The 10,280-nt window shown below is 40.4% G+C and overlaps 1 protein-coding gene across 1 annotated transcript in view; it reads left to right on the forward strand.

The window, feature by feature from the left end:
- LOC138795868 (uncharacterized) overlaps positions 1-6,945 on the forward strand; it is a 122,710-nt gene extending 115,765 nt beyond the window's left edge. The window contains 4 exon segments of the mRNA XM_069975532.1: positions 322-565; positions 2,641-2,718; positions 4,435-4,532; positions 4,535-6,945. Coding sequence (XP_069831633.1) covers positions 322-565; positions 2,641-2,718; positions 4,435-4,532; positions 4,535-4,708 — 594 coding nt within the window. The 3' untranslated portion in view covers positions 4,709-6,945.
- Positions 6,946-10,280: the final 3,335 nt, after the last annotated feature.

Below are 10,280 nucleotides of genomic sequence, written 5' to 3' on the forward strand. Positions count from 1 at the left end.
ATATTTAACTTTTAATGTACTTTTAATAGAAAACAAGTGTTTCTTATCTGGAGTTCCCCTTTAAGTCTGAAACCTAGATTAGTTGCACAAAACATACGTTACCATTTTAATGGAAAAAAAAAACAGTCACTTAAAGGGGACTTTTCGGGCCTATGGTCAGTCCATCAATCTGTTTTACCTAGAGAACCCCTTGAACAACACAGTGATCACTAAAGATCCGTGTGAAAATTTTCTGGTTCTAGAATGATCCTTAAGCTAACAGATTTGCAGTATGATGTACTTTTTATAGCTATGGGTAATATCCTCTTCTGTAATTTTCAGGATATTCTACGACGTGACATCTTGTATTATAAGGGCAAGATCAACATGGATGAGATGGAAGTCATTAACTTAGAGGATGGCAAAGACAAGGACTTTAACATTACTGTGAAGAATGCCTTCAAGCTGCAGAGTAAAGTCTCTGAGGAGGTCCATCTGTTTCTTGCCAAGAAGCCGGAGCAAAAGCAGCGCTGGTTACAAGCATTTGAGGAAGAAAGAAAACAGGTGCTGCAAGATGAGCAGACAGGTAACAATATACTGGAGGATTACTTCATTACATGTACGTCTGTATTGCGGTGCCTTCACATGTAACGGATCTGCAGCGGATTTCACGCTACGAATTTGCAGCAAAATCCGCTGCAGATCCAGTGCCATTCATCCCTATGAGAACACATACTCACAGCGGGATTGACATCCTGCTGTGAGTATGTGAGTTAACCCCCTGCAGCCCGCCGCCGAGAGCATACATTACCTGCTCGGCGCCGTGGCTGCATGGAAGGCTTCTGGCTCCGGTCCCGCTCAGCAAATCAGTAACAATGATTTTTTTAAATTAGATATTAGAAAAAAAATCAATACAATACAGTCAAAATTTATTTCTTACACCAATATGATACCAATAAAACTAGAGATCATGGCACAAAAATGACATCCCAACCAGCCCTGCAGGTGGAGGAACATTGCATTAATTTGATCCGGACATTCGGGCACCAATGACCACGCTCATGAAGGGGTTAACAACTGGTCTATCTTCAACTAGCCATAACTTTTTTTTTTAATTTTCCTATTGAAAAAATAGAAAAAAAACCCTCATTATTCTGCTATTTTTATATATAATGCAGTACCAATGACATGTGGGCCACTAAGTTGACAGGCAGGTCTACTAAATTTATATAATTTTTATCACCACAATAATGAGGACTTGTTTTTTTTTTTTTGCAGGATAAGCTGTAGCTTTTTGTGTATCATTTGGGAGTACATATGACTTTTTACTTGCTTTTATCCCATTTTCCTTTATTTTAGTCATGCCAGGGGACTTGATATACCCGCTAATAGGAGTACAAACATGGCGGCTCTACAGGCCTTTACTAGGCCCCATATCAATTTAATGCCATTTGATTATGGGGGGTGGGGTCTCCCCGTCTGCATAACTGCCTATTGATTGCAAAATCTTAGGGGTTAAATGGGAGAGACCATTTGGAGTGACCTCAGCTCCTCACCTCTCAGCTCACTTCCGACATACATGTATTTCAGAATGTGCAAAGATAGTGTGCAGTAAGCTTACAAGCTGTTTCCAAGCATAGCATCAAGCAGCCACAATATGTTAATGGGTTGACATACACCTATCAATTGTTAAAAAAAAAAAAAAAAAAGTTAATATTGTATAGGACAATGAAGCAGAGGACAGCTGATATCCCAGAGGATAACATGAACAGGAGCAATTGATTCCCTACTGATCTCAGCAAAAGAGAGAACATGAGTCATCACTGAACTCCCATTGACTTTCACATTGTGTCCCTTCTCAGAGCACTGAGCACAGCATCCTGTTATATCATACCACCAGGGCTGAGCAGCACCACCACAACACCTCTGCACAATGCTAGACATACTAGACATAGGGTGAAACTAGAGCTGAAAACTGAATGTGGAAAAGAATCCAGGCATCCCTGCCATGCTAAAGCCTGTTTTATCCTGAAAATGTCCATTTTCTTATTGCTGAGGATTTAGTGGAAGTGGCAGAGCCATTGATGCAGGGGATGGGTGTGTTACAGCATCATACATTCAAGCCTTATTGTTACGTCCCGTAAAGTTGTCTCTAATTTCGGATCTATAATCACGGTTTATCTTAGAGCACATTGATTTATATTGATCTATTCACACAGTCCGTTTTAATTTTGATGCGTAATCCGTTCCGTAAAAAAAGGACATGTCCTTGTGCGGATTGTGGTTGCGGTACGAATTGCCTAGAGAAGTTGATGGGTTCCATATTTAACATCCGTGACATCCGTAAAAAAAAAAACCACACAGATAAAATCTAAGCAAACTAGTACTGTTCACATCTTACGGATATGGAATCGGATGCAATTACCAGGCAGATACGGATGATTTTTCAGGGATCACAGAGAAAAAAGCAAGAGGTTTTGCAACCGAGAAAAATCATTGAATGTGTGAATGAAGCCTTAGAGATGTGTTGATATTTTTAATATCCATAATTGAGTGTTGTATAAAATTAGACCTGTATACAAAGTAAAATAATAGTTTTTTTCCTTTAGTCAATGCAACTAAAAAATCCATACAACAACAATATCTTGCATCTGTTTCTAGGTTTCAGCATCAGTGAAATACAGCGGAAGCAGGCAATGATGAATGCTAATAAACCCCGTCCCGCAGGGAAGCCAAAAGGTGAGTGTCTGTGTAGCAATGGTGAGATGATAAAGTATTGGAAACATTATACAAGGGCAAAACTGAGGACACAAATGTAGTGTAGATGTAGCTGAGTCGGTCATTGTATAGTCAAGGGTGTAGAATCAGTTTGCAATACATGAAAGAATACAGTAAACCTAAGCGCCACAACCTAATTTTAAAATGGAACACGTTATGGTGGCCATGGCTGTCTGACAGACCAGCATGTAAATACAGTAGTGGCATAAGCAGAAGCCAGACTCCCAGCATCTGCTATCGATGTAGGAAACAAAAGATTATATGGGCTCTTTTTATAAAGAAGCTAGGTAGATGACTGACACACCACGTACTGCATCAGATTTCACGCTGCAAGTTTCTCGCAGTGAATTCTGCTGCAATACTGATTTCAATTAAAGAATATAATGCTATACACTTGTAAAAGTGAATTACTTAGCTCCCTATACCATGCTTACCTGTCCGGGTTCCACCGGTGCGATCCTGCATTCATTATAGTTACGTGTCAACTCTTTACATGTGAATGTACCCGAAATGTGAATCTGTCAGTTGAAAGTTATGTTCTAAATTGCTGGCACTGTTAGATAGCTGATAGGTCAAGGAGATACAGAGTACCTTTTATATATATGTCTGTGTTTCCATAACATAGAAAAACATTTTTTTTCTACGGAGTAAAAAATCAAAGAGGCTTTCCCAAGCTTCTAAACTGCTGACACTGCCTGCTTCCAGTTGCCTGTCAATCAATCATGCATAGGGATGAGAGGGGGAGCAAGTACCTTTCATATATATGTCTGTGCTTCCATAGCATAGAAAAATGCTTCTAGTGTCAAAGAGGCTTTTCCAAACTCCTAAAGTGCAGCAAGTTGGAATGCCCCTTGCCCCCCTCCCATCCGTATGCATGCTTAATTGACAGTCAGCTGAAAGCTGAACCCCAAGCATAGTCAGCAGTTTAGGAACTCTTTGACTTTTTATACTATGGAATAATAGCATTTTTCTATGTTATGGAAGCACAGACAGGTACAAAAGGTACCATGTGTCTCCTTGACCTAACAGTGTCAGCAGTTTGTGTCCTGAATTACAGCTGACAGATCTGATCTACTGTCAGGGTTCACACATACTGTATTCACAGCAGATTTCACGCTGTGGGTTTTGCAGTAAAATCAACCGTGATTCTGACTAGCATTAAAGTCAATGGCACTCCATTCTCGTAGCAGATTTTTAAAAGTGAATAGAGGTTGTGCTGCCGTGATATTTAAAAATAAAAAAGAAGCCATGCTTACCTGTCCGCACTCCCCTGATGCCACCGACAGCCCACTGCACCGACAATCATTGCACTGTCCCACTGCATTCAGTAATTGGGGTACCCAGAGATGCATCAGGAGGGCACCAGGGAAGTGCAGAAAGGTAAGAATGGCTTGTTTTTTATTTTTTAATATCTAAGCAGCACAATATCTATTCACTTTTACATGTTATGTCAAAAGATTTTTATAGTGACACTTTTGACACAAGTGGATGTTTACCTTTATTCACCTTAAAGTTCCCTTTAGTGATGCTATTGCTGTAGAGGAAATAGTCTCCTCCTTCAGACTTCCTTGAGACCTTCATGTATACAGTAGATGACCTCACTGGTGGAGCTATGCTGCAGAGCTAATTTATATGCCATACCTATTCTCAGAGAACCCATTTTCTTTCACTTTCCAGCGGTTAATAGAACATACTATGATTTCTGGATGAGACAGAAGCATCCCACGTTGCCTGCCAACCTCCCACAGCAACAAGTCTTCATGCTTGCTGAACCCAAGCGCAAACCCTCCAATTTCTGGCAGAACATCAGCCGTCTGACTCCCTTCCGAAAATAAAGGACCTTTTTGTGATCTGCTCCTGCATCCTGTACAAAGAAAGCACTTTACCCACAGTTGACAAAGTGCCCGTGCCTGGGACTCCTACTTTATCCTTCTACAGGGCATGGCGCTAGCTGGTACATTACTCGATATTTATTTTTTAGAAAGAATTGGACATATTTTACATGTTCTCTGTTGCTGCCTCTGATCATCCGGGAAGTGTTGTAGTTTTATGCCGTTTTTTTTTTTTTTCTTTTTCGTTCTGTAATGTAATGAACTGTGCTGTTGTTTTTACCATGTTTACCAGATGAATATTTTATGGACTTACACTGAATCTATACATTGAACACTCAGAACTGAGTCGCTGTAGTTGACAATGAGTTTAAAAATGTATATAACCTAACAGGATATTAAACCTTATTTTAAGGTGAAAAGAATGCTATGGTAAAGAGCACTATTATAGATGAGGCCTATATTTTCTCTATAGATTGATACGTGACTCGATGGACTGTGTCCTACAGATCTCTTGCTATGGTTACAGTTTACACAAGAGATGGGCTTAGCTTCTTTTGTCAATAGCCTTTTCCGTTGCTTGGACCATGGGTGATATGTTTGGCTACAAAAAATTCTCTCCTTATTGCAAACATTGATCTTTTTTTTTTCAACATGCACCCCAATAGGAAAAATATATTCACCTATTATTCTAGGAACAGATTTACTCAGGGTGCTTGAATTTATTAAATTAGTTCTCTGGGTCCTACACTAATTTGGGTCCCTGAGATCTGTAAGAAGTATGAACACAATACTTCTTCCAAGACCAATAGCTCTGCATATAGAGTGATCTATAAAAAACACCTTTAAGTGGCTTTAAACGGGTATTCCCTAGGGTTATGCCAGACAAATATGATAAACAGTAGTCTGCCTTTTGACATTCCCTCAATCAAAGGGACCAATGGCAGGCAGCGACACTGTGCAGGGTAAAACAGGATTGGTGGGGGTGTCACCTCCACCTTTAGAATATGATGGCATATCCTAGTGATAGGACATTACATTATACGGGGGGGGGACCTTTTTAAGAAGCCTTTAAAGAGGATGTATCACCAGGTACATCCTCTTTAAGCTGAACCCACGGATCGAACGGCGCCGTCACGGGGAAGCCTGTGCCGCGGTCCATTTTTCGGTGCATAGTACGGCGCCTTGCACAGGAACCGGGCCGCGGTCCGAAAAACGGACTGCGGCAGCGGCTTCCCTGTGACCGCGACGTTCGATCCATGGGTTCAGCTTAAAGAGGATGTACCTGGTAGTACATCCTCTTTAAAGGAGCTTTATACCAGTAAGGGCTTGTTTCCATTTATCCTGCATATTTGCCCTCTGGTATGCAGGTGCCAGATAAAATGGGGGGTAATGGGGGGTGCTGGATGCAAGAGATCCAGCTTGTCACACCAGCATTCCCATCCAGGATGGTGCTGGAAGGTGCTGGACATATGTAAACCCAACCTAACAAATTTGTAAAAGAACCAGGGGCAAAAAGGCAGAGAGGAAGAGACCGTGTGTATCGGCATCATATCTGCTTTAACCCCTATAAACACATCTCCGGCCCTGGGGCTGTAGGCAGGGATGTGGCTACCAAGAACATCTGTGCCCTTTGTTTGCCTTTTTCCTCACCCTCACCCCCACCCCCAAAAGCTGCCTTGTATTTGTCAGTGGCTAAGCACTGTACATCATTTCTTCATAGCCTTTACACCTCTTTAATATATACTGTTATGTAGTCTTATGACACAAAAAAGACATAGGTTCTAGTGCCCTGAAAAGTACACCTGAAGATTTCTTCACTAATACCCAAAGTGTCTTTAATCTAGAGGTAAGAAAGCTGTCATAGTCTGGCCATACACTAGAGACTTTGGTCAACCAAAAAAATAAAATAAAATGTCCAATTATCAGAGACTGTAAGATGAACAAGTATTACAGATGCTGACCGTATACCAATATCTGTTTAAAAAATGATCTGCCATGTTGGATTTTTTCACCCATTGTTGAATGCAGAGTTGTTGACCAACAGATATGTATCCGGCCGATAGAGGCCACAACCAGGCCACAGATCGTGGCAGAGAAGAGCCCATCAGTTTGTTTGAATGGGTGCCCAGGACAGGGCATCCATGAGTGTGAAAGCATTCAAATAATGGCTGATAATAAAATCCCTAATGTATGGCTATATGCACTGCTCAGAGGTGTCTCCAGACACCAGAGAGATCTATTGCTAAATTGTTTACAACTAGCAGCTGTCTGGCGACTTCAGTCTGCTGCGATAAAGTACGTAATGGGACAGATTTTTATATATATATATAATCAAAGAATTCCGCAGCACAACCGTATGGTGAAAAAATCCAAAATTGTGTTTATTCCATTTCAGTAGAAAATTCCATGCAACGTTTCTGTCTCTTCTCGAGACCTTTCTCAAGCATGCTTGAGAAAGGTCTCGAGAAGAGACAGAAACGTTGCATGGAATTTTCTACTGAAATGGAATAAACACAATTTTGGATTTTTTCACCATACGGTTGTGCTGCGGAATTCTTTGATTATTTACGGGGAGACGTGGATTCGGTCTCCAGCTGCTGGCACCCTTGCACCGGTCTGAATAGAGTGCACTTCATACTGGACGTTTATATATATATATATATATATATATATATATATATATATATATATATATATAAAATACATTAAAAAAGCCATCTTGGTGGAGTGGTTCCAATCACAACTTGGAAAATACGGACTTCTCTCGAAATGTTTTCTACAAAGTATACTCATATCACCAAAGATCTCTGAGACCATCTAAGGGAATTGTATACATTCAACTTCTTCCGTCCTCAGCAGTGAAGTAGTATACAGCAGCTTTATCAGAACCATGTTACATTACATCCAGGGTATCATGGTCCTTTTAGTAATTAAAGGCCTTTGAATAAAATTGTAGGGATCTGAACTGACATGTAGATGAGCTTCTCTGTAATGCACAAGTGCTCCTAATACACACAGAAGTGATGACATCACAACTTACTTGTCACTAACATAAATTTAGATATATAGCCAGATTTTGGGTGCTGGAGAGTGCCCATTCCAGGTTGCTTGTGTCTCCATGTAAATGGATAATGGTGGTAAAAATCAAGCAAACCCAACTCTTCTCTCCACTGACGTCTTCTGGTCGAGAGGCCACTATAGATCTCAGGGAGAATCAGCCAAACTCTCTGTAGCCTGCAGGTTCAGTGACTTTAGTATAAAGTGTATAGATACAGTATCCCACTGGGAAAGCCTATGTAGCATAGGGAAGCATTCTCTTTCAGCACAATAAATTTTGTAGTCTGGTTCAATCCATATACAGTGGTACCTCGGTTCTCAAACTTAATTGGTTCTCAAAGGCAGTTTGAGAACCGAGCAGTGTCTTCCCATAGGAAATAATGTAAATGTGTTTAATTGGTTCCAGCACCCACAGTATCCATATATTACACTGATAAGTGCCCAGTATAATCCCTATAGTACATTACAGAACAGCACTATATACTGTACAGTACATTACAGAACAGCACTATATACTGTACAGTTCTTTATACACAAGAAACATTTAACAAAACCAGCAATATTAATACAGCAGTCACTAACTCTTTACTCATCCTTTACTGTATAGAGTCCCCCCATCCCAGCACTGTAAGGGATGGGAGATGGTGGTGCACTGACTGTACTACTACTGTACTGTATATGCACCCCAGCAGTCTTACACAGTACAGTACTGTATGTGAAGCCTCACCAGTGCTAAACTCACCAGGTACAACCCACCATCCACGCTCGCAAAAACATTCAGATACCGAGTACTTCAAGACTGGGGGCCCGAAAAGTGTTTGAGAACCAAGCAAGAGTTTGAGAACCAAAGCAAACTTTTCTTGAAAATACTGTTTGAGTTCCAAGCAGTTTGAGAATCGAGCAGTTGAAGAACCGAGGTACCACTGTATTTATATAGCGGTCAAGAAAGAAAGGAAGTGTCTTTTAGTCCACAAACTAAAACAATGTGCAGAATACAAAAAGGCAGAGAAATAAACATGGATTGTGCATGTATGTAATTCATACATGTTACATCGCAGTTACCATGCACTCAATGGTGTGTGTGTACACATTTGTGCTCAAACATTTACATACCCTGGCAGAATTTTTGCTTTCTTTTCCTTTTTTCAGAGAATATGAATGATAACACAAAGGCCATGTATTGCCCCCACTAACATCAATGACAGCTTGAAGTCTTTTGTGGTAGTTGTGGATGAGGTTCTTTATTTTCTCAGATGGTAAAGCTGCCCATTCTTTTTGGCAAAAAAGCCTCCAGTTCCTGTAAATTCCTGGGCTGTCTTGCATGAACTACGTGCTTGAGATCTCCCCAGAGTGGCTCAATAAGACTGAGATAGCCACTCCAGAACCTTCACTTTGTTCTGCTGAAGCTAATGACAGGTCAACTTGGCCTTGTGTTTTGGATCATTGTCATGCTGGCTAGTCCAAGTACAATTCCATGCGCAGCTTCTAGGCTGATGAGTGCAAATTTGCCTCCAGTATTTGCTAATAACCGGCTACATTCATTTTTCCTTCAACTTTGACCAAATGTCCTGTGCCTTTGTAGCTTACATATCCTCAAAACATCAGCGATCCACCTCTGTGCTTTACAGTAGGAATGGTGTTCCTTTCATCATTAGCCTTGTTGACACCTCTCCAAATGTAACATTTATAGTTGCGGCCAAAAAGTTTGATTTTGGTCTCATTACTCCAAATGACCTTGTCCCAGAAGTTGTGAGGTTAGTCTCTGTACTGTTTGGCGTATTGTAGACAAGATACTTTGTGGCATTAGCACAGTAATGGCACATTTCTTCAAGTGCCTCCTTGTGCATCTTGAAACACCGCCACACCGCTAGTTTTCAGAGTCCTGTATTTCAGCTGATGTTATTTGTGGGTTTTTCTTTGCATCCCAAACAATTTTCCTGGCAGTCGTGGCTGAAATTTTTGTTGATCTACCTGTGGTTTGGTTTTTACAGAACAACCAATTTTCCATTTGTTAATCCCAGTTTGAACACTGCTGACTGGCATTATCAATTCCTTGGATATCAGAACAAAGTGAAGGTTCTGGAGTGACCATCTCAATCTCCTGACCTCAATATTATTGAGCCACTCTGGGGAGATCTCAAATGCACAGTTCATGTAAGACAGCCCAGGAATTTACAGGAGCTGGAGGTTTTTGCAAGGAAGAATGGACAGCAAAAATTCTGCCAGGGTATGTAAAATTTTAAGCACAACTGTACATATACATAGACAAGGCATTTTTTTTTTATCACAGCAAAGTCTAAATTTATGTGCCTAATCTAAAGCTGCTGCTCAAGTGACACTCCCATCCTTATCAGAAATGCTACCATCTCTGTATTTTTATTCCAGCAGCAATGCTGTTAATACCCCCACCCACACCATGTATTCCTGTTTATTAAATTAAATTCATTGCCATCTTTTCTACCTATTAACATTGACTTTATTTATAAGAAATAACATGTATGGTGTATTTTTAACAATGTCTGTAATCATACCTAGATGGATCGTATTAATTTTATGCTTGTTTTTTGGAAACTGTATATTTGTTCTTTACATAAATGAAATAAATTGCCTTACATAGTACAAACCTTCAAAGCC

The sequence above is a fragment of the Dendropsophus ebraccatus genome, chromosome 6 (genome assembly GCF_027789765.1).
Source record: "Dendropsophus ebraccatus isolate aDenEbr1 chromosome 6, aDenEbr1.pat, whole genome shotgun sequence".
Lineage (NCBI taxonomy): Eukaryota > Metazoa > Chordata > Amphibia > Anura > Hylidae > Dendropsophus > Dendropsophus ebraccatus.